This window comes from Panthera tigris, chromosome D4, assembly GCF_018350195.1.
Source record: "Panthera tigris isolate Pti1 chromosome D4, P.tigris_Pti1_mat1.1, whole genome shotgun sequence".
Taxonomy (NCBI): Eukaryota; Metazoa; Chordata; class Mammalia; order Carnivora; family Felidae; genus Panthera; species Panthera tigris.
This window is the reverse complement of record NC_056672.1, coordinates 74,212,185-74,236,846: the sequence shown is the minus strand read 5'-3', so window position 1 is coordinate 74,236,846 and position 24,662 is coordinate 74,212,185. Positions and strand designations below refer to the sequence as shown.

Sequence of the window (24,662 nt, the reverse complement as noted above, 5' to 3'; positions counted from 1 at the left end):
GAGAAATTTAGACAATAGAAGCAAGTGCCCCAAACAGACAAGCATTCTGGACCTTTCAAGGAAGACTAATAATTATAGCTTTGTCAACAATAAGTTAACCTTGGCTGGAATTACTTCGCAAGTGACCACAACTCACCTATTGCCTCTGTAGTGCAGAAGCAGCCATAGACTGTACAAATGAGCAGAGAGCTGTGGGGCCATAAAACTTTATTTACAGAATGAGGTGCTAGACTGGATTTGACCCACAGACCAGAGTTTGGGACCCTGTTACGGAAACAGCACAGGCTTTGGCATCAGAACATGTAATGCATGCTCTCATGGAGCCTTGCCAAAAAAAAACAAAAAAAAAACAAAAAAAAAACAGGCACACTGACTCAGTGTCATTTTTCCTTCTCTGCTCCCACCATCCCACCACCACATCTACCCGGATCCTCTAAGGAAGACCAGAACTTCTCATTTCTTGAGACAGAGAAGTCATCTGTAACAGGAACATACTTCAATGATGAGGATAGTATTGATTAGGCAATGGGACCTCAACCATTCTGGATCTTGGTTTCTGCACCTGTAGAGCATTGCCCATCATGGGTTTGCCAAGCACAGGGGGCTCTAACTGCTGGTTTTGTCCCTATGATGTTTTTCACCAGTCCAGAGTGAAATAGGAAGAAGGACAAGGTAGCCCCTTTTTCTCATAGCCAACTATTTTTAATGTAAGGGGCACTATTTTCTCTAAGAGTACATCCTTCCCTAAAGCATTAAAATGTCCTTTCTTATACAAAATGAAGCTGATATGGATGCAATTTGAGTTATTTTGTTTTGTTTTAGTGGGCACAATAGACAAAATCAAAAACTGTCTACTCTACATTGGTCACTGAATTTTCATTTGGGGGTAATATTCTTTGGTCCATGAAACACAAAATTGTGGGAGCCATGAAATAGGTCACTTATCAAATCCCTTCTTATCTTGGCCATCACTGTGTCAGAATATACACTAATCCAAAACCACCCTCAGCTGACAATTCCATATTTCTGCAACCAGATTTTAGAAATGATAATAATAATCCCCACCAGGGCTATGAAACTTTTGTTAAAGATCTTCCCATGCCTCTTCTGGATTGATTTAGCTTCACTCCTGTGAGCAAACCACACACGGGGGTTAGTATTTCTATATTGCAGGTGAGAATCTGAGGTCCAAGCCATCAAGGTGACTCACTTAAGGTCATCCAAGGAGCTGATGGCAGAGCAGGGATCAGAATCCAGGACTCTTCTGTGTTCCCTGTATGATGTGCTTTGGCCATGAAATGTTAGTGACCAGCTATGTGTAGTCCCTGTCTGTCTCCTATTTATAATGCACATCTACATTTCTCTTCACTTGGCAAACTGTAGACACAGTAGTAGGGTGAGGTGGAAAGCATATTACTTGGGCTCCAGAACTGATTTTCATCCCAGCAGTCTGTGTATCTCTGGGCATCTGTGTGCTAAAATGTGTGTATCTCTGTGTATCTATGTGCTAAAATGAAATGAACGGGTCGTTCCAGCTTTGACACTTCATGATGCTTTGATTCAGTATATAAATATAGAAGAAAAAAAAAAGTCTAACGATAATCTTGAGGAAATCTGTAGCCACAACCTCCTTTCCCCAATAAGCCCCTCTTAAACAGATACAAGCAGCACTTTTCTCCTTTTGAAAAGCCATTGCAAGACATCCAGCAGGGGGGAGCCATCTCCCAGAAACCCCTAGAAGGAAGCTCCAGAGGTAGCATGTGGTTTGTCACTGGGGTGGACAACGGCAGAAGCTAGACACTTTCCAGAATGCCCTCTGCCGGCTAATGCAAATCATACATCATGAGGAGGAAACCAGCAGCAGCCCAGAGCCTAGGAAGCAGGGGTAAGGTACCTTAACACACAGTGACACTTAGCTGCAGATTAACCACAGGAAATCAAGCCTCTGTAATGAAGGGATTTCTGAGTCCCAACACAAGCTTCCCATTCCAGTCAGGAGATTGGTCACTAGCAGAGTTCCAGCTCACACTGATTCCACTGTGCTTAGGACACAGTGGACCATTCTGGGGGTTCAGCAGGAAGCCCCACTTCTGTGGGCCAGGAAGAGCACAGGGAGGAGAACCTTGCCCCACATCCTTCTCCTCTCACCTAGAAAATAGTTAATAAGAAGCCACACACAGAGCCACCAAGAGGGTGACATGGGACAGCAAACATGACCCTTGTCTGTCCCCTGGCTGGGCCTATGTCCTTTGGACACAGACTCCACTCTGTTCTTTCATCCCCAAATAAAATTACTCTGTCCCATCTCACTAGGGTGAGGAACCAAGGTAGGGCTCTGGGGAGAGCCCTGGGCTTCTGGGCTTTTTCTCCTCATTTCTTGTTCCAATTTTCTGCTCCTGCCACGTTTTGAATCTCACACATGCTCATGTAATGTGGCATATTTGCCCAAATCACAACACAGGCATCTTTGCCATCAGTTCCAACAGCACCCCACCTCTGTGGATAACTATGTTTGCCACACCGTTTAGGGTACAGAGAGAAGTTGGTGGGGCAGTGCTTTCCATCACAGAGATGATGCACATTGAGTACTAAGTCCCTCTGTTCTTGTAAGACCTCTGCCACTCCAGCCACTGGGAATTTCTCAAGGGACAGCTTCCCGCCCTGGGGTTCAGCCCTCCACCACCTGTGTACTAACCTTCTTTCCTTGTTTTTTCCTCCTGTTTTCACTTCCACCCTCCCCTTTTCTCCTCACAAACTCTGCCTTTATTTTATAGAATGTTTTTGGATACCTTGGTATCAGCCACAGGCTTTCCCAATATCCCAACATATAAGTGACAGTTCTTTCCACACCAGAGAAATTCTGTAGACAACTTTTCAACCAGTTTTTCTTTTATTCCCACACTACATACATAGGAGGCTCTGGCAGAGTGAAAACAGTGGACACTGATGGGGCACCCACCTTGTGCCAAGCACAGGGCTGAGTGTTTCACCACTCACCAGGCGGTCCTCACAACATGCCCCAAGGATGTTACTATGCCTGTTTTATAGGGATGGAATCTGGAGCACAGAGCGGTTTACTCACTTGCCTAAGATTGCACAGCTAGTGAGGAGTGGGGCAAGACCTCAAAATCCAGGCTGCCTCACCTTGCACTTTCCTTACCCAGGATTACATTGCCAGATGCTTAGTAGAACATCACTGTGCTTCCTTCTGGTGCCCCTACCGGTTCTCTAAGGTTGGGCTCCCTTCCAACACTTCCAACAAGGAAAAGGTGCTTCCTTGGCACCTGTTCCCACAGCTGTTTGTTTTCTTGTTATGGAGCTCTGGAGTGGTGGGGGACATACAGAGCCCATGACAGGGAATCTACAAGCCATATTGAACCCCTAGCTTTGTGGCTGAGATGATATGAGACCCAGAGGATTCCTTCCCTCCCCACACCCTCCAGTTAGAAGTTGGCCTCTCCTGTGAGTGTCATGGGCCCCTCATATCCAGAGGTTCCTAGGGGCCCTGAGGAAGGGGAAACAGTGGATATACCACATGTGGGTCTTGACAGCCCCTTTAGTGCCTTCCCCACCCTCATCTGAATACCTTCTCCTTAATCCTGTCCCCAGCTGGAGATGGGCAAAGACAGAGAACAGGGTTGGGCTTTGGAATACCCACATTCCAGTCCGGGGACTTGAAGCAACACACTTTCCCTCTTGGGAGCTGGAGTTTCCTGTTGTCAAAAATATCAGGAGTGAGGGAAGAGAGCCAGATGACCTGACCCTGGCATGGATTTTACTTTGAGGGTGACATTCCTGGAATTAGACAAATTGACTATTTACCATTCTAACAACTTACAATTTTACATGGCTTGGCAGACTACCCTCCTCCCCATTCCCTCTGCTAAAAAGAAAGTGTGGGCATTAAAAAAAAAATGAAGTTTGGCTCTTTAATTGTACCTAGTGAACCCATCCACAGAAACAATAAAAACCTCCCATTTGGGGGCAATGAAACCAAATCACGGAGGCTGGCTACTCACCGATCCCCAGCTGTCCCTGATGTCATAAGGCTCTCTGTGATCCAGGTGGTCACAGCCACACCAGGACACCACACTGGCAGCAAAAGAGGCAGGTAGAGAAGCAGCACCGTCCCCCATCACCCAGAACGACTGAAAACAGCAGAGACCTTACTTCCATCAGATAGATTGAACTGGTTCTCAATTGCCCAATTCAGCAGTTGTGGTGTACCTTTTTGTTTGGTTTTGTTTTAACTTTTCACAGCAAGATGGGGCACTTCTGCTCAGGGAGCAAATTGCTTTTCAGATAGCCATAGTCCTCAAAGATCCTATTTGCTCCTCCATTTACTTTAAACACACTCAAAACCCACTCTTACACTGTCTTTTTCTCAAGGCAGAGACAACAGGGATCGGGAATCTGTCTACAAGAAATAAACTAGAAAATGGGCCACTCAGAATAAAGTGGAATAGGATCCTGCAGAGGCAATCCAGAGTGCTAAAGCAACTTATATGTAATCTCTACCTCTTCCCACCAAGAAAAGGGAGTGGGGGGAGAGAGGAGATCCAGGGGAGGTGAGGAGAGGGGTAGAAACAAGAGGAGAGAAGAGGGGAAAATATTCACATCACTAAGAAACATATTAAAATTTATACTTGAATTTAGTGCATTCAAATTACAAGGCTCTAAATCTAGAGGAAATCCTCATCTTTCCAATACTTCAGAGAAGGAGAAAAGGAAAGAAAAAGAAGTAAAGGAAGGAAAGAGGGATAGAGGGAAGTAAGGAAGGAGAGAGGGAAAGCAGGACTTGGATGATATAGCCCATCCAAGCTCTCTGGATGCCACCTGTGCTGGCTTGAATTTCTACAAGTCCAGCAGCGCAAGCCCTCGACCAGGGAACGGGAGCCAACCATCACCTAGCATCCCTTGGGCGGTGAATGCCAAGCTCATGGCTATGCATTATCTCGTCTGACTTTCCAGCAATTCTTAAAGGGAGATTGTAATTATTCTCACTTTGAGGAGAATTCAAGGAAGCTGAACGACTTTGCAAAGCCACACAACTTAGTAAAGTAGTCGAGGTAGAATTTGAACCCAAGCCTGTTTGGGTTCCTAAGTGTGCTAACTTCCTAACTTCCTAACTTCCTAAGTATGCTGTCATACTTCTGCATCTAGAATAGCTAGGAGGTGTTTTTAAAGTTATTTGAAATGTTAGCAGAGTTCACCATGTGACTTCAGATTCACCTTGCCTTTAAAAATATTTTTTATAATGTTTATTTTTAAGAGAGACAAACAGGCATGAGCAGAGGAGGGACAGAGAGCAAAGGAGCTACAGAATCTGAAGCAGGATCCACACTCTGAGCTGTCAGCATGTAGCTTTACACAGGGCTCAAACCCATGGACCGCGGGATCATGACCTGAGCCAAAGTCGGAGGCTCAACTGATTGAGCCACCCAGGCACCTCTCACCTTGCCTTTTAAAATCTAGACGTTAAAGATGCTTCTTAAATACACCTCAATAACATCAATTCCACCTGCATTTAAATTAAGTGAATTCCAAGAAGCCCACCCAGATAGTCAGATAGGTTTAGCTTAAATACTGCCACAGGATTGGGGCGCCTGGGTGGCTCAGTCGGTTAAGTGGCCGACTTCGGCTCAGGTCATGATCTCGCGGTCCGTGAGTTCGAGTCCCACGTCCAGCTCTGTGCGGACAGCTCAGAGCCTGGAGCCTGTTTCAGATTCTGTGTCTCCCTCTCTCTGACCCTCCCCGTTCATGCTCTGTCTCTCTCTGTCTCAAAAATAAATAAATGTTAAAAAAAATTAAAAAAAAAATACTGCCACAGGATTAAAAAGACACCAAAATTCCAAAAAACTGTCAAGAAATTCAAATGGATTTCAGCGTGATCTCAATTTGTGTCTACTGGTCACTCTTTATGGGCTTAACACAGAGCATGCCATGCCAGGATGAGTATTCTCCAAATGATGTTGTAAATCCAGAGTTATCTAGTTGTCCTCTGTTTAAGAAATAAGCCATCTTGGACCTTTTCCACTACTAGTTGGCTTTGTGGCATTAGGGAAATGGTCAAGTTAAAGCCAGTTGAAATGACCCATAGGTTAAGGATCCACTTCAATTCCAAATTGTACTGATAATGGAGAGACTCTCCCCTAGATGTCACTGTTGGGACTCCCCTGGATATTCCGCCAGATGGAGGGACTACCAGGACATGGTAGATGCAGTCATTAAGATAATGCCTCTCCTTCTTGGAAGGCTTAAAATATTTTCAACAGATGGAAGGAGCATTCTACACGCTTTTCTGGAAGTGTCAGATGGTCTCAAACATTTATGCACATAGTTGAGAAACTTCAATCCACCATCTAATGCCATGAGCTTTGCTTTAATGAGCATTTCATCAGCCAGCTCACTCTGCTAAGTGGCATTGCTAAGCTGTCTACTACAACCAGGAAAAGGGGAGTAGGGGAGGAAGGGACTACCATTTCCTGAATGTCCCTCTAAGCCACATGCTGCACTGGCCACTTGACCCTCATTGCATCTTTGCAACAGCCATTGGGGTTGATTATTATCATCCGATTTTACAGATGCAGTAACTGAGGGTCAGTAAGGAAGGTGACAGTTAAAAGCCTTGACCAGAGCCCAGATGCTCTTTTTGAGATGCACTGTGTTTGTCTCATCCTAATATCAAACTGGAAGGTGCCTGGCACTCTGACCACATACCATCTGGCTGGAATGGTTGGCATGGTTTCTTTTGCCACCTTGGGCTTTGTTACATCTTGATGGAAGCCTCCTCAAGACTTTTGACTTATGGCTTGGCAGGGTTCAGCACATGGGCCTGAAGGCACCTGTTGGCATTCCTCTGCAAGAGGGAGCTCATCAGTGCTCTTTTCCCAGTACCTCCAGCTTTTTCCTCAGTTTTAGTCCAGTGTGTATGGTGGCTGCAAACCCACTTCTTCCTACATTTAACCCTCACTCTTCCATGGAAAGACATATAAACAGAGGACATAGCCCTAGACTAAGAGTAAGGAGACTTGTGCTCTGGACTCAGCTCTGCCACTAATCTATTGTGACATCTTGGGCCAGACCCTCAGTTCCTCTGGGTTCAATGACCCCAGTCATAGAACTAGGGTCTTGGTCAAGTTGGCATCAAATGGCCCTTTCAAGTCTGACATTTTGAGCTCTCAAGGGGAGGGGGGTGGGCCAGTCTTTAGGCTGCCATTATTCTGATTTCTAGAACATGATCCTTTCAACCACCTTAAGCAACATCTCTGTCTCCCTAGCTCTGTCTTCTGTGAAACTAGCCTAGAGGGTTTCATTGGCACTTACTTCTCTCCAGGCTTCCAAACAATGTCCAGAAAAGTTCCATGATCCTGGAGGAGGCCAAGCTTGGGCTTATAAATCTTGCCCATCTAAAGGCCTTGGTCTTCAGAAAAATTTACAGAGTGCTTAAGTTGTTTGAAAGAGGGAATGCTCCACAGAAAGAGTAAGATGCTCAGGCTCTGGTTCTGCCTCTGTAATTAACTCATGGAGTGACCTAGGACAAGTGTGCCATGGGAGTGACATTGGGGAACACATGTATTATATGATTACCAAGCCTGGACCAAGTGACCTCTCAAGGAACTTGTATTTTTACAAACCATGAAAATCCTTACAGATCCTGGCTGTATATAACTTAAGATTGTACCCAGACCTGAAATGTTCTGTTCTACCACTGCAGGTGTTTGGAAATCTAAATGTGTGAACATAGCTGCCTATATGGGGTAGAGCAACATGCCCACAAAAGACAGACAGCCAAAACTGGGACTGAATTTCTCCCTGCTGCAGCAAGCCTGGCCATGCATAGCAGTCTACACAGTTTTCAAGGATAAACTAGAAGGGCCCTTCTAGATCATCAAACCCATACTGCTCTTTACTTAGCTAAGGACAGTAGAACCCAAAGAGAGGAAATTCCAAGATTCTAACTCCCAGGTCATCAACTCAGCCATGACTTACAGACAATTCTCATTTCTCCGACCCGAGTAGTCAGTTCTTCACACGAAACCCCTCCAGACATCACATTCATCTAGGAAATAAATGAAACAGTGGTATGTTCTCTCAGCATTCAAAATTCCAGGGATATCACAGGGTTCCCACTACAGGTAACACCACCTGTTTGTAAGTCACTCCTTCTTGTCTTCATAATCAAAACAGAAAGTCATATCATGGACTCATAAGGTGACACATGGCTGGTGACCCATGAAATGTCCATCTGGCTCTTGACAAGACACTCATGACCCTAAATCAGCCCAACATGTCTTTGAATAGCACTAACTGGTCACATATTTGAGCTGCCAGCCCTGTGATTTACAATGTGATTTGTGTGTCTTTAGAGAAGGTCTTCCCATAGCCTTATCTGAGAAATAGGGACAAGGACAGTGTTTGTTGTTAGCCAAGTGCATCATCTCTTCAAACTTCCACGTGGAGCCTTAGTGTTTGGGCCCCCACAGAGCAGGCTGCACTGCCTTCCTGCTGACAGCCTATCAGATGTAAAAGGCCAACAGCTGCCTTCCTCTGGGCTCCTCTCCACATTCAAAATCCCCTTCCACCAACAGCTTCCCCAGTGTCCTGTTCCCAGTCCCCTTATTCAGGTGGCTCCAGCAATGCCAATCTTGAAGAGGGTTGCCTATGTTTTTCCTTTTGTTGGAAGCCATGTAAAAGATTCGTAAAGAAAAACTAAAATACACCTTGCCTTTTGACTTCAGGAAATGCAAATGCTTCAGAATGAGGTGTGTGTGTTTTTTTTTTCCATCCTTGGGTTTCTCAGAATTACAGCTGAGGTCAACCAACCAAACACACAAAGACTGAAGGGGAAAGGAAAAACAGAACGTGCATGTGTGAGAGGCCAGCCCAGACTTGTACTTCTCCAGCCACTTGTTTACAGAAGTTTCCCTGATAGATGCCACCGCAAGTGACATGATGTGAGGGGGCCTCTGACCAATGAGCAGAGCCTGTTTTTGTAATTCTGATTCTCATGATGTGTGTTGGCCTCAGCCCAAGCCCAGGGCATGAGTCTTTTAATGAGTCTCTATCCTCCCATTTAATCTAAGCTCACCTGAAGAACTATGGGAGGATGAGGTTGGTATTCCAGCCCCAAGGGGAAAGCAAGCCAAGCATCCCCATTCACCTCACTCATGCCAGAAGTCACCTGATATCCATGGAGGGAAGTAAGAGGGACAGACTAGATGACTCAATTCAACAAACATTTACAGAGCATCTTCGGGGTGAGCAGTAGGGAGATATAAGTAGCTGTCTCTACCCTGAGGGTTCACAGTCTAATGGAGGAGGCAAATAGGCAAACAGGGAAGGTCAGAGATGACTTCCAGACTATGCATTAAATAAGGAGTAAAACTCCAGTGAAGGGAGATTCCAGGTGATGAGGCAAATTAACCAGTATGGTCATCAACGATCTACCTGGGTGTTAGAGTCAGACAGCCTAGGTTTGAATCTCACTCCACCACTGACTAGCTGTGCAAATGTGAACAAGTCATTAACCTTTTAAAGCCGTGGCTTCCTTGTATACGGGACAGAAATCATTGTAGTACCTTTCTCATGGGGTGGTGGCGAGAAGTAAGTGAAAGACAGAATGTAACACACTTAGCAGAGTACCTGGAAAATAGCCAGCATTCATTTTGTACTAGCTGTTATTTTGTCTACTACTGCTATTGGGATTGAGAGTCTGAGGGAAAGAGGGAAGGTGGGGTGTAAGACTGGAAAATGCAGTAGGGACAGAATGCTAGGAACCATGAACTCCTGTGGAGGATCTTGGCCCTGATCCTGCAGGCACAGCAAAGTCAGAAAGGGATTCAAGCAGAGAAGAGACACAGGCAGGTATGCCTCACTGCAACTTTTTCTGACTTGATGTTCCACATACTGGCCAGGAGGACCCTTAACACCATTCACAGTTCATTAGAAAATAAGCAGGCCTCACATTGTAATTTTGATTCTAACACCTCAAGAGTGTGGGCTGTGGTGGAAACAGGCAGGACCGAACACCAGGTAAGAGATGGGATCAAAAGAGTGGCAGCTGGCCTACCAGTCCTCATCACCAAGGAGACCTTTGGCCCAGAGCATCTTTATGGGTTGAGGGCAGACAAGGATGAAAACTGTTCCCTGCTTTTCTGGGGGTTGTGGTGATGTGGCAGGGGTGAGGGTAGGGGGGAGTTGTTGTTGGCAGTGAGCTTGTTCAGACAGCAGAGGGAACTCTTCACTTAACTTTCAACTTTTCCAAGGCTCCATGGGGAAATGAGGCCAGAAGGGATTTCCTCAAGCCTGGGGCAGAGAGGGAAACCTGGCAGATTGTGAGCCCAACAGATACCAATCAGAGATCCAGGGAGCAAACACATCAGAGTATGACTGCTTCAACTGAACTGGCCCATGGCTATCTAGTCTCTGATGGACAGAATGAATGGTCACTCCAGAGACACCATCAAAAAGAGGTCAGTGTCAGGTCTTAGATCTCCCAGATTTATAGATGGGAAACCAAGATCCAAAGACAAGAAGGAATTTACACAGAGTAAGTTGAATTCATGAGTCATTGCAGGAAATGTATAACTTGGTTCTTTGCATATAAAATAGTTTCTATAATAAGAAGCTGCTAAGCCAGCATCACCAGTGAATATATTAAAAATATTTTTATTTCTTAAATACCAAGATGACATAAACACTGTCATTTTCCCCTGCCAAGGAAACTCCAGATAGCAGTCTTCCTGCTTAGATCTCTTTAATCCTATATCCTCTTAAAATTGAGCACAAGAATGTGTTTATTGCCACTGTCCAGCAAATTATTTTGAGGAGGAAACCTGGTCTCTGGAATCAAACATGGGGATAAATCTCAACGTTATCACTAACCTCCTTGACCTTGTATCATTGACTATGTCTAGGCATCAGGATCAATCTTGCAGAGTTATTCTGAGAATTACATCAGCAGAAATATATAAAAGTACACAGACCAGTATCTGGTGCACTCTCAAAAGGAGGATAGCAGTAATTACTCTCAGTCTTATCATTCTGACCATCCCTGCCTGGCTGAGTGATGTGGGACAATGTGCTTAATCTGTCTGGTCCCTAGGCTTTTTTCCATCTGTAAAAGGGACTTAATAATACCACTCTAATAGAGTTGCTGCAAAGATTAAGTGAATTGAAGTATGTAAACCGACAGGAATGGCACCTGGCACTTAGGGGAATTCAGGTCATATTAGTTTTCTTCCCCCAATTTCCAGTCTTTTGTAAATGTCCAAGTGGAAGCAACCAATTGAAAATAACCTTAAGGTACTTGGTGGCAAAAATGATAAATAAACAGGTTTCCTTTTAGACCTCCAAATGGAAACAGAATGCTAATTGTCTCTATCAAAGGGTCATGGAAAAAGATCTGGTGTCTCCAGTTCCCAAAGTAGAGTAAGACATTTAATGTGTGATCTCCTTATTTTTAGGAAATTGCTCAGAAGACATCTCATGTATACTGGAAAAGGCTCCATTCAAGAAGTCATGGGCCTACCTCCAAGGTCAGTAACTGAATCTAGGAACTCCATCCATATGAGGGCCACTTCCTGTGGCCTTTCTGAAACCTCTAACCCAGAGGTCACAAGTAGAAGCCCATGGCTAAATGTGACCTGCAGATATGGTCTATAGCCTGCATGCTATTTTTTATAATTTGATTTTAAAAGCCTTAGGGGGAGGGGAACCTGGGTGGCTCAGTCAGTTGAGCATCTGACTCTTGGCCTCCACTCAGGTCATGATCTCACTATTCATGAGGTCGAGCCCTGTATCGGGCTCTACGCACTGACAGTGCAGAGCCTACCTGGGATTCTCTCTCTCCCTCCCCATCTGCCCCTCCCCTGCTCTCTCTCTCTCTCTCTCAAATAAATAAATGCACATTTAAAAATATATATTTAAAAAAGGCCTTAGGGGTAAAGGGGAGAACTCACAAGACTCTTCCTTCCTCAGCCTCCTTCCCAATTTTGCATTACCAACCTGGCCTCTGAAGGCATTTGTGTCCCACCCCCATGCTCCCTCTCTATTCAGCCACATACAAGTTTTGGGCCAAGTGTACAGTACTTTTCCTCATGAAAGAGAAGCAGGCTTTTAGTCTTTGCCTCTGTCAAGTTATTCACAAGGGAACCACAAAATTGCCTTGTCCCCCGACCGACAGCTTAATGAACATGCTGGCACATAGCCTATTTGCATATTGCAGCATGCATCAGGTAAGAGGCCCCTTATAAAGGAAACAATACAAGGCACTTACACTGCGAAAGCTGAGATATGGAGAGGATGGCCAAGATTCTCTGAATAGCCATTCTGCCCATTTTAAAAATTCAATTTTGCAGCTAGATTAGTTCTCACTCTTCAGTTGAATCACAATGAGGTCTAAAGGGAAGGCAATTAAAACGAATGCCAGCTTTCCAGTTCTGAAAGGCACCCTGACTAATCAGTGCTGATTTTCACTTGTTAGGACTCAGAGAGACTTGGCTTTCCACACGAAAATGTCTGCCACATCGTCTGCTTTTCTATAAATCCCAGCTGGGAAGAGCCCCTTATTGTACACTTGTGTGATCTATACAATTATGTTTGGCTGCCCTTTTAAAGAGAGGAATACATTAAAAAATTCAGACAATGAGTTGTTAAGGATACATCTTAATATGAAAATCAACAGACTGCAGTTCTGCTGGACACTTGATGCCTGAATTGGTTACTAATTGAAAAAAACTAAATATCATATCTCAGATACTTTATGCAATGTCTACCAAATAGTACTCCCTTATTGATGAAGCATTCATTGATTGATTGAATAAATCAACATGATGGTCCAAAACTTATGGGGGAATACAGTACAAGAGCTCACAGTCTCAAGAGGGAAAGATAGTAATAATAATAATAATATAATGTAATATAATATATAATTAAGTGGAAAATGATTCTATAAGAGGTAGCAGTCCATTACCATGTATGTTCTGACCCTTCAGCTTTAAGCATTAGAGAAAAGGGAAGAGGGGTGTTTTGCACCTGTCCCTTGAATGTTAAGCAGTGCCTAGGTTGAGTAAAATGGAAGATATTCCAGATGGTTGGAACAGCAGGCAATACTATAGAAAACACGAGTCTCAAATGGGAAACCTTGAATAAAAACTTCACATTTCCAATCTGCCCCTGAAATATGCCCAATAATTCTGTCTTCTTATCCTTCTCTTTCTAGTGTCAAAGCATATAAACAAATCCAAGTTGTCTTGGAACAAAGATGGCATTGTCCATGGAGTCAGCTATCAGGATGGGAATCTGGTAATCCAGTTCCCAGGTTGGTACTTCATCATTTGCCAACTGCAATTTCTCGTGAAATGTCCAGAACATTCTGTTGACCTAAAGTTGGAGCTTCTCATCAACAAAGATGTCAAAAAGCAGGCGCTGGTGACAGTGTGTGAATCTGGAGTGCAAAACAAAAACATATACCAAAATCTCTCTCAGTTCTTGCTGGAGCATCTGCAGGTCAATACCACCATATCAGTCAAAGTGGATAAATTCCAGTATGTGGATACAAACACCTTTCCTCTTGAGAATGTGTTGTCCATCTTCTTATATAGTAGTTTAGACTGAACCATTTTTCCTGGCCTTCAGGAAGAAAGCAACTCTCTACCATACAGTATTCATCCATCAAACACTTGGGCAAAAAGAAAACTCAAGACCAAGACTAAAACCACAAAGTGTATTAAATAACACACTTCTCCTTCTTGTCTCTTGGGAAGATACAGCTCCAGGGTTTAAAAAAAAAAAAAGAACAGTTTTGAATGAAGTATCTTTCAAATAGAAGGCAGGGAAGCAAGGCAGTGTGGTGGGAAAAGCCCCACATAGGTATTAGAAGGGATGGATTCATGCCCTGGCCCAATCACTAACTCACTGTATGACCTGGAGCTATTCCTTTCCCCTCCCTGGAACTTTGGATCCATGTCTGAGAAGTGAAGGGGCTGGATTTGACTCTATCCAAAATCTCTATCATCTCAGAAGACCAGGATCTCTCATCCCAGACCTGTGAACTAAGATCCCAAGCAGTGTTCTAGAAGCCCTGTAACCAAAGGAAAGGCCCTCACACCAGTATAAATCCAATGATACTAGTAGTATCTGGCTACATGTCACCTCAGCACAGTCAGAATTTGGGGACAAGACTCAGGGTACCTTGCCAAATGATGTGAACAGTGGGATCTAAAATGTATAAAAGAAAGGACTGCCCAACTGACCATCCTGAATCTAAGAGGCCTCCTGGTATTTGGAAAACCACCTGACCAGGCTTGACTCCATTCAAGTTAAAATTGACAGTAAGTCAATAGCAGACACCTTTTGTTTCTTGTGGGGAAGGGCTGTGCATTCTGCAAATGCTCCATCAGTGTGCAGTGGTCATGGTGATGCAGCCATTTGGTCAGGCAATAGCGGCCGCCATTTCTCACATGATCTCTCTTAGGGAACCATTTCTGTGGAGGATTATTAAGGCCCCAAAGTGTTGTTGATAAATGATTATGGCCCTGTAAATGGTGAGAAGGACTTCTGAACAATGGTAAACTCCTCTCCTGAGTTGGGTAACCATGAGATTTCTCTAGCTCCGTCAACCTACCTTTACATCCATCCATCATTTCCAAAGGAGCACCTTATCTGTTTGAAAGAAGGACCATTCAGCTTGAAGTATAAATCCTCAGAATTTATGCTTCAGAAGAAAAAAGGGACCCTTAACTGCCATGCAAAAGACTGGAGCAAAATTTGCATTTTTCTCAAAAAAAGAGGAGGGAAAAGAAAAATGTAGGAAGTCGGGTGCATCTGTCAGAGAAAGACTAGAAAAAAGTGTAAAAGAAGAAAGAAAAAAAAAAGACCCAGTCATGTTGGTATGGATGAGAAGGAACTGGAAAAACAAAATAGCTAGGGAAAAAATTTAAGTCATTTGCTGAGCAGCATAGTATGTTAACCTCCTCTTTGGCCTCCTCTATGAAATATTCAGTAAAGTCTACATTTCTCATAACACTTTCTATGAGTAGATTCTTTGGGAGGAGCGGGCATTAGAAGTTTTGAATTGAGCAAGCCAAGTATGTTGCAAACACAGAGACAGGTTTCGAGGACCCAAAACTAGCAAGTAAGGGGGTATGTGGCATTTGAGTTATACTCTAACTCAGAAGGACAAATGAACCTTGTTTAAGCCAACTCATGCATTCTTGAAAAGGTATCTCCAATCTAAGCTTGTATAAACTAAGGAAATTTTCTACTGTCTCATACTCAAACTTCAGAAAGAATCCCATTCCTTCTCTGAGCAGAAACACCTGACTTTTGCACTTGAGTGATTCCTACTCTCAATCTCTGTCAAGCAATGCTCTGAAAGCCAACAGCTGAAGACACAGGACATTTAAAGCAGTTCTGTAGCAAGACAGAAAAAAAAAAGGTAATCATTAGCAACTCAACTGAAAATAATAGGGAGTGGATAACCTGGAAAGTTTAAAACTAGATTCTCTTACTCTTTGAGGGTTAACCAGCCCTTGGGAATGTGGTAGTATCTATGCAAATAAAATAAATAATTTCTCTAACTGGGAACCCAAGCTACCCGAAACATATGTCCCCTTGGGCAAAACCCAACTGGAGCTCACACACACACACACACACACACACACACAGTATACATGCGGAACTTGTATAGAAGGATGATGTGTGAGTTGATAAGAAACTATCAGTGTAGATGTGTTCCTACCCTTGAGAAATTTATAAGACTTTCTTTCTCCAAAAAGTTTGGTAACTTTTTCCTCACCCAGTCTGTCTATCACCCACTGATGCCTCCTCAACTTACCCCAGTTCCCTCTTAAATTCCCCAGTCACACAAAGGTTGGCTCAGAGGAGGGCACAGCACGCCCAGGAGGGTTGATAGGAACAATCTGTAGAGGGAGGAAATACTGAAGGAAATTGGGTAGAATTTACCAAACAAGGGAGCCTTCCAGAATCCCTGGAATACCACTGATTATTCTGGCATGGGGGGACAAAGCCCTTAAGTTAAGAGGATTGAGAAGTCAGTCCCTGTCGTCTCTGGAAAAAATCCTGAGAGATGAGCTAAGCCAAAGTTTGAATGCAAGCCCACTAGAGGGCAGAGACATCAAGTCCTCACATGTGGTTAGCAGCAGAGCTGGGATTTGAGCTAGCAGCTGAGCCCAGCCTCCTGACTCCCCTCTCCATTATTTCCCACCAGCCTTTATTGGCTTTGTCCTGTAGTCTTTCTGTAATTCCTCAGGTCATATCTTTCCAGCCCTCCACCATGGTGGTCCCCAGCATTCAGGGACTTTGTTCTTCTTTGCACCACTTGGATCCTCCAGGATCATCATTCAAAATGAGACACAGATAGTCTGTAGATTCATGGTCAAATCACAGAAAAAGGTCAGGGTCCCATATAGAAAAGTATAATCTCTCAGAAACTGAAGAAATAATTTAAAAATTAAAAGCTTACTGTTTTAATTTGAAGTTATGCATGTGTGTATATATGTGTGTGTATAACATATGTATACATGTACATATATGTGTATGTATGTGTATTATATATACACATGTTTGCGTTATATATGTGTGTGTTTTATATACGTGTGTGTGTGTGTGTGTGTGTACGCCCACTTTGCTCTAGTAGTTGTTTTACAGGTCACCGGCTTAACCTGTTGTCAGGGGAGGAAGCTTGATTCTTGCTCTGGGCATTGCAAAATGTATATACACTCGTATTTATTTTTAATTATGAAAAGAACAGAAAATAATTTCTTCCAATGCCTCACTGCTTATTTAATAACTATTAATATTTTGCCATATTTGATACTTCTGCTTCTTTTTAAAAAGAAAACACTGCAGATAGAGCAAAGTCTCATTCCTCCATCCATTTCCCTGTAGCCTCCCCCAAGAGAGCCACTGCCCAGAAGTTTGCACACCCCCTTCACTTACATAATTTTTTAGTTTTTTTTCCCATAAGTATGTATAGTACAATTTTGTGTGGCTTTAAAATTTTTAATAAATGATATCATACTTCATATTACATTATGTGACTTGAAATTTTTCATGTAATGTTAACTTTTTGATATTTATACAGATTGACACACATAGATCTGGCTCACCTATTTAACTGCTTTATCCTATTTCATTGTTTGACTATGCCAGGTGGTCCATGTTTCTATGGATGAACATTTAGTTTGCCTCTTGATATTGCTACAATGAACATATCTCCCTGAACAGCTCCTTCTATTTTTCTTTTTTTTTTTTTAATTTTTTTTAACTTTTATTTATTTTTGAGACAGAGAGAGACAGAGCATGAACGGGGGAGGGTCAGAGAGAGGGAGACACAGAATCTGAAACAGGCTCCAGGCTCTGAGCTGTCAGCACAGAGCCCAACGCGGGGCTCGAACTCACGGACCGCGAAATCATGACCTGAGCCGAAGTCGGCCGCTTAACCGACTGAGCCACCCAGGCGCCCCTCCTTCTATTTTTCTATATAGCAAAAATACTCTTTGAAAATTATAAATAGTACCCTGACACTACTGAGTCAACCTTGACTGATGAGGTTAGACCCGTCTGTGGTCACAGCTCACGAGCTGGAGCTTTGGAATCTAAAAAGCTCTTTCCATCTTTCCTAGAACTTCTGTGCTCTGAACATCCATTCCACACACAACTCCTGAATGCCAGTGTGGTGTGCTCCTAGGACCCCATGCCAGGTGCTGGTTCGTGACCCAGCACGGTATGAGCCATGGCTCCACCAGGCTGCTACAGAATCAGCTCCAATTAACATGGGGGTCACAAGGCACTCTGGAGCTTCCCTGGGTCCAGTTCTTTCTCTAGAGAGTAAATAAAAAACACCAGAAAGCATGAAGGATGAGCACAACCCCAGGAGGAAAATTCTCCCCCAAGACCAAATGTCCGTATTCCTTGTGGTCTATTCCAGACCTCTTTTCTCTTCACACTCCATGCTATCTCCCTGCATGGCTTAATCAACTCCCCCTGGTTTCAATGGCATCTTCTTGCCAATGACTGCAAAATTGGTCTCAAAGCTTTGCTTTGCTCCTAAAATTCAACCCCACATATTCAGTAGCCACTGGGCTCTACCCATTAGTTATTTCTGAGACCTTACAATGGAAGATTGGCACTCCACATCTAGTGTAGTGGCTTTCAAGTGTGTTTACCATGACTCAGGAGAAGAAATGCTCTACTCTGCAAACAAAAATGTATACACACACACACACATCTCTAAGACCAAGGATACATTAAGCAATACTTACCCTAACTGCTCATGACTAAGAAAAAAAAATCTTGTTGTGACCACCTGAATAGATTTGATGATGCTGTCATGAGTCACAACCCACAGTCTGCAAATGCTGTTGTAGTGTGACTTTCCCTGCTCCACAAGTTGGAAGGTTCAAAATACACTTTGCTAATTCTATTGCAGCTTGGGTTCTAGAAGAGTTTAGTCCAAGATGGACAAGATTTTAGAACGTTATCCGCTTTTCTAGCAAGCCCACTTCTGTGGAAGTGTTGGGTTTTCTGCAGGTGGCATTTGCAGAGGCTCCGGTGTTCAGATATGAGGTTGGTGGGTGCAGTGAGTCTGAGCGTAGGGACAGGAACATCCACTCTGCTGACATGTCTGTTGCAGATTAGCAGTGGTTCTAGATCTGGCAGCAGTAGCTGCTTCCTGATTATGGTGGTTTCCTGTTTGAAACAGTGGTGTTGTGGCTCTAGAGGGGCAGCTTCCTGATTGCAAGATTGTTGAAAAGACAGCAGCCAACCAAGCAGCCCTGTTCTGTGGGGCAGCATTAGAGGTTGCTCCTGAAAGCCCAACCTAGATTCTGTGTCTTCAGCCCTCTTGGCAAGTCTGTGATAAATGCCTTCCTGCTAAACAAGCTGGCATGACATGTGTTCTCTGTAAATGATCCCTGATGGATACAATCTCAACATGTAAAACTGACTTCAAAGTGCTCACCCCAAACTTGTCACTATTCCTATGTCCTAAATCTCAAGGATGATCTGAGTCTTTCACAACCCTTCTTTCCTATTATTTATCCAATCAACATCTGTCTAGTTCATCAAGTTCTCTTGTCCTCACCAGCACCATCTCACCTGTGTCACCCTTGTCACCTCTTAACTCACATCCTGGCTCCTGTCTTACCTCTTACAAATCCCATTTCTAGATAGCACCGTCATTCTGGGGACTGAGTAGTAATGACCACCTATCAAGCTCTTCCATGTCCTGCACTTTTCACAACACACTCACTGAATCCTCAAAACAGCCCTGTGAGGCAGGTATTGTTATCCCCACATTGTGCACAGTGACATTGAGACTCTGAGACATTGAGTAGCACGGCCAACATCACACAGCCACTGGGTCATAGAGCTGGAATTCAAGTCCTGATGTGTGAACATCTCCCACTCCAACATTCAATTCTCCAACCACTGTGGACCCAGCAGCCTTCCTAAAATCTAAGCTCTCTAAACCAGCTCCCTCCACATCAAGATCTTTCTTTCCTCTCTCACTTCATGCCACCTCCCACCTTGTGCTTGATACTCAAATCACATTGAACTTCTCCCAGTTCCTCAAACCTTTCATGTTCAGTCTTGCCACCAGGTGTTTGGAAGTGTTCTTCCTTCTGCCTGGAATATTCACTTCACTCTCTCTCTGGCTAACTCTCATCATTGTTCTGATCTCCTTAGAGAAGACTTCTTGACTCTTCTGGCCTCACCTAATTCCCTGCTGTCTTCTTCCGTATTCGTCCTGTCCTTATGGGCATGATGCTATTTACCCTGGCTCTCTTTATGTACTTCCTCTCTGGCATCTAAACTCCTAGAAGGCAGGAATCCTGTCAATCTTATTCAGCACTGGGTCCTCACAGCCCAGCCCAACCCCTGGGACATAATAGCCGTTCAATAACTATTTCTTAAATGAATAATCAAAGAAAATCTCTAAAAACACAGACCATATTCTAGGGAAAAGATACCAAACAAGCCATCCAAAAGAGAAAAAAGGACTAAAAATTCTTTAAAAAGTATAGAAATGTGAATTGAAAGCCACCTTTTCTCCTAGAATGTTTCTCAGCACTCAAGAGAGTAAGAAAGCTATTAAAGAAAGGGGAAATGTCCAGACGCCAGAACCCATCTGTGCCATCTGAGAATTTGGAAGGCAAAAACAAAAACAAAACAAAACAACAAAAAACAAAACAAACAAACAAAAACCCTTCACTTGGATTATCGAACCCTCTCTATGAGCTAGGTGTACCATATTCGCTATATAATCCATTTCCCTTCCTGTCCCTATGAATTAGCTATATGCTATTGTAATCATTGTATAGGTGGGTATACCCACCCTAGAATTTAAATCAAATTTTGCTGCACCTTAGAATTAACTGAAAGACTTAAAAGAATTTTTTTAATGCTTATTTGTTTTTGAGAGAAAGAGAGAGCATGAGCAGGGTAGGGGAAGAGTAGGGGGACAGAGGATCCAAAGCAGGCTCTGAACTGACAGCAGAGAGTCCAATGCAGGGCTCGAACCCATAAACCATGAGATCATAACCTGAACCCAAATCTGAGACTTAACTGACCAAGCCACCCAGGCACCCTTCAACTAAAAGACTTTTTAATGCCTGATCCCCAGCCCACAGCCCAGACCAATAAAATTAGAATCTCTGGGGTTACTACCCAGGCATCAGGATTAATTTAAACTCCCAAACTTTAAGTTAAGTTTGAGAGTTAGTGGTTTAAATCCTCACTATCTGTGCTGTGCCCTGAACCCATGCCAGAGAGCTAAAAATACAGAATCTCACATCCACCCAGAACTACTAAATTTTGATAAAATCTATGAGATTGTCATTCAGGAACACTGAACAGTTTGAGGACTGCTGGTTCAGATGACTTTCCCTGGTAAGCATAGAAGAGTTCTCTGAATCCATTATGCTTCCCCGTTTCCCCCCCAGATGACTTTGGGAAATGGATTCTCCCTCCCCTTCTGCCATTTATGCAAATATGAGGGTCTAGACACTACCAAAAGCAACATTAAGTCACAATGATGGTATTCAGTTGTAATTATCACTGAGTTTTAAAAAATTGCTTTTGGTCCAGATCTTTACCTTGGGCAGCTTGGGCAAGAGCTGGGACAAGATTGTAACCAATATGTTGAAAGCTTGGGATGTAGTCCAATGTAGGGGATGTACTTGCCCTATGGTGGAGGAAAGAGAGAACCAAGTCTGGGGGTGGCACATGGGAATGAACGGTTTGGAAACCTGAGTTTGAATCCTAACTCAGACAGTGATTAACATGAGAATCTTTATGAGTCACAGACACTCTCTAAGTTTCCTCAACTGTAAAATAAGAAGCATGATCCTTTCCAAAGCTGTGGGAAGAACATACAAAAGCTTGGAAAGTGTACAAATGTGAGGTCTTTTATTACATTCAGTATCTGCAAAGGAGTTTCACTGTGGGAGAGGAACAGGAAAAATCTCAAGGGCAAATATGAGGGCAATGATGTTTCCTCAAACTCACTGAAGTCATCTCCATCTGCCTCTGGAAAAACCAGCCATTGGACCAACAAAGGTGTTCATGAGGCAAACCCCCAATGAATGCTTTCATACTATCGGGAAAACTAGCCCGGATAAGCCTATTGAATATTTGAGAGATGGAGTACTGGGGGTCACCTCCCTGTGTCTCCCTCATGGCAACACTATTCACATACTGGAGTGTTGGTGTTTGTGTGTCTTTTTTTTCCACTTAGGATTGAGCATCTAGGAGCAAGAATTCACCCCAAGCCCCAGCATTTAGATCAGTGTCTAGCACAAAGTCAGCACTCAAGAAATGTGTAGATTCATTTTCAGTGAGATAGGGAATTACCAGCTGAGGGTATCAGCTCAACTAATCAAAAACATGCTGCATTGCAGTCTGATCCAGCTTCGCGAACAGAAAGCTCCAAGTGAAAACCAGCTGACATATCTCATCATTTTGTTCCCACTGCTGGGGGCCAAGGAAACATAACTGCCGTTTGTTTCTGACTTTGCCTTCTGCTATCACAACTAGTTCCATTTTAACAGCTGGCCTGGTGCTCTCAGCACCAGGGGCCGAAGTAGTCAAGGGAAGAAAGGCCACCACCCATCATGGGATTGACATATCAAGATGAGGAAAAGTCAAGAAAATGCTTAAGGAAGCTTCATTCCTACTGCCAAAGTGACTTTCATGCACTCAAATATACAGCCCTCAACTGAATCTGACATTTTCATGCTTCTTTTTCATTAATTACAGTGTGTTTACTTAAATAGCTTTATATCACGTAAGTGTATATCATCACTGACACTGACTGAGTGTCTGCTTGCCAGGTTCCAGGCATCATTATTGAAGCCCTTGATACTGTTGTCTATTTCATTCTTATGCTGTTTTATGAGATAAAGGTTGCCATTCCCATGTTACAGATGAAGAAACGGAGGCTCAGAGAAATGCATACATATGTCTAAGTAGCTCAGAAGCCAGGGTGTAAATGCTCACAGTCTGACTCCAGAATCACATCCCTAATGACATTGCACTACTCCCTGTGAAGCCACCTGATTTTGCATATGCTGATCCCTTTATCTACATGGTTCTTGCCCTCCTTTCTCTGCTTGGTTAACCTGACCTCATTCATAAAATCTCAACTCAGACCTTATTTATCAAGAACCATTCCCAGGCTAAGTTAGGCATCCAATTTCTTCCTTGACATCCCCACTTCTATCTGAATACTTACCATCCTGTACTACAATTATTTGGTTGCAAGAACAACATTTAAATATAGTTCTCTTTCTGCCAGTATCTACAAAATAAAGTACTCCTTGCTTCCAAACTGTTTTGGTTTGATCCTGCACCATTCACATCCTACTCTGGATTCTGGAAGGGACCTTGCTTTTTTGAAGCCAGTGACCCTACAACCCTGAGTCTTCATGCTGGCTGCTCCAGAAATGCTGGCTGCTTCTCCTCTTGGTCTCTGGCCCCTCTAAGTGGGAAATCATGAACTTGATGACACCAATCACTGTATGCCTACTTCCACATAGCTAAGAAACATCTCACTCCCCACAACCAGAATTACCTAGGCCTTTTCATGACTTAGAATCTTGGCCCAACTCTTCCTGGTCCCGGAGAGAGAAAGAAGTGTGACCACCCCCAACCCAAAGTGCCAACTCATTTCCTGCCCAGAATTAACCACTTCCCAAAACGAGTGACTGTATGAACATCAATTCCCTTCAGGGGAAACCCCCCCCTCCCACTAGGCTGTCACCTTACCTTATGACCCCAACCTGACAATCACCCAACAGCCTGACATTGGTACCCTCCCCAAAGTTTATGTGACTCATCCTTACCTACTATCACCTTGTTGTTCTGGGACAGTTCTTGACACATGGTAGGCATTTGATATACATATTTGTTGAATAGATGAATGATTGAATGAATACCATATTAGATGTCTGCATAGTACTTTAGAGCTTATAAAACTATTCTTTCAACTAACATGAGAGAATTAAGCCATGCACTCAGCTGGTAAGGGGCAGAGCTGGGATCCCCTGGCATTATAATTTCTTGTCCAGACTATACTATATTTTGAGGTCAGCAAACTATAGCCTCTGGGGTGTCTGCATGTTTTTGTGAATAAAGTTTTATTGGAACACAGCTGTCTCCTTTCATTTATTTACAGTCTATGGCTGGGCTGCTTTTGTGTTATGATGACTATAAGTTAAGTAATTGTGCCAGAATGAAGGACAGCCCCTATAACTTGCAAAGCCTAAAATTCTTACTATTTGGCCCTTTATAGAAAATATTTTTGGGGCACCTGGGTAGCTCAGTCAGTTAAGCGTCTGACTTCAGCTCAGGTCATGATCTCATGGTTTGTGAGTTTGAGCCCCAATATCGTGCTCTGTGCTGACAGCACAGAGCCTGGAGCCTGTGGCTTCTGTATCTCTCTCTCTACCCCTCCCCTGTCCACACTCTGTCTCTCTGTCTTTCTCAAGGGAGACTCTCTCTCCCTTTCTTTCTCTTTGTCTTTGTTTCTCAAAAAATAAACATTTAAAAATTTGTAAAGAAAAGGAAAATATTTGTGGACTCTACTATGTATTACTGATGGCTCCATATGTGTTCAGATATGCACACTTGTACACCATACATCAAAAATTTGCCCACAAAGAGTACCATTTGGCCACTGCCTTTACCTGAACTTCTCAATGTTGTCTATGAGAGGGGAATGTGAAGTGTTTTGGAATCATATAGAGACCATGTCTGTAAGTGCTGATTAAGAGGTTCTATGGACAAATGCATGGGCTTTGACCACGGTAGTATCAATCCTAACAATATGAAGAAGTGACAAACTAAAAGAAGGTCTTAGATTCAAGTCCACCCAAAGCAGTGACAAGGGATCACTTCCAATAAGAGAGGACAGAAGAACCATGAAAAACAGAATAATTTTAAAATCACAACTTGGACGCCTTAGCTTGAGGAAATTCCTACACACCATTGTAATGACCCAATTCAGTGTAGTTGTAGATAATACAGTAGCTGACTATGAAACAGGGTTCTTGTTGTAGTAATAATAGTAGTAACAGTAGCAGTAGCGATAGTATATAATCTTGATGAAAGTTGCCAGGAGCTTTCTAATCTCA

General features: G+C 43.3%; 1 protein-coding gene and 1 long non-coding RNA gene across 3 annotated transcripts in view; one reads left to right on the top strand and one right to left on the bottom strand.

Annotated features, from left to right (window-relative positions):
• Nucleotides 1-23,670, top strand: part of TNFSF8 (TNF superfamily member 8) — a 34,939-nt gene extending 11,269 nt beyond the window's left edge. The window contains exons 3-5 of one of the 2 annotated variants that reach the window (XM_042965184.1): nucleotides 11,469-11,540; nucleotides 13,226-13,327; nucleotides 22,858-23,670. In XM_042965184.1, the coding sequence (XP_042821118.1) occupies nucleotides 11,469-11,540; nucleotides 13,226-13,327; nucleotides 22,858-22,949 (266 nt within the window). In that variant the 3' untranslated portion in view covers nucleotides 22,950-23,670. Of the gene's footprint in view, nucleotides 1-11,468; nucleotides 11,541-13,225; nucleotides 13,728-22,857 lie in introns of those variants that run through there. The other variant, XM_007094330.3, reaches the window with a different exon arrangement.
• Nucleotides 108-20,422, bottom strand: LOC122233273. The gene is made up of 3 exons (XR_006210817.1): nucleotides 18,291-20,422; nucleotides 7,993-8,062; nucleotides 108-4,148 (listed from the first exon to the last, which is right to left on the bottom strand). It is a non-coding gene; the product is annotated as an uncharacterized LOC122233273 (long non-coding RNA).
• Nucleotides 23,671-24,662: the final 992 nt, after the last annotated feature.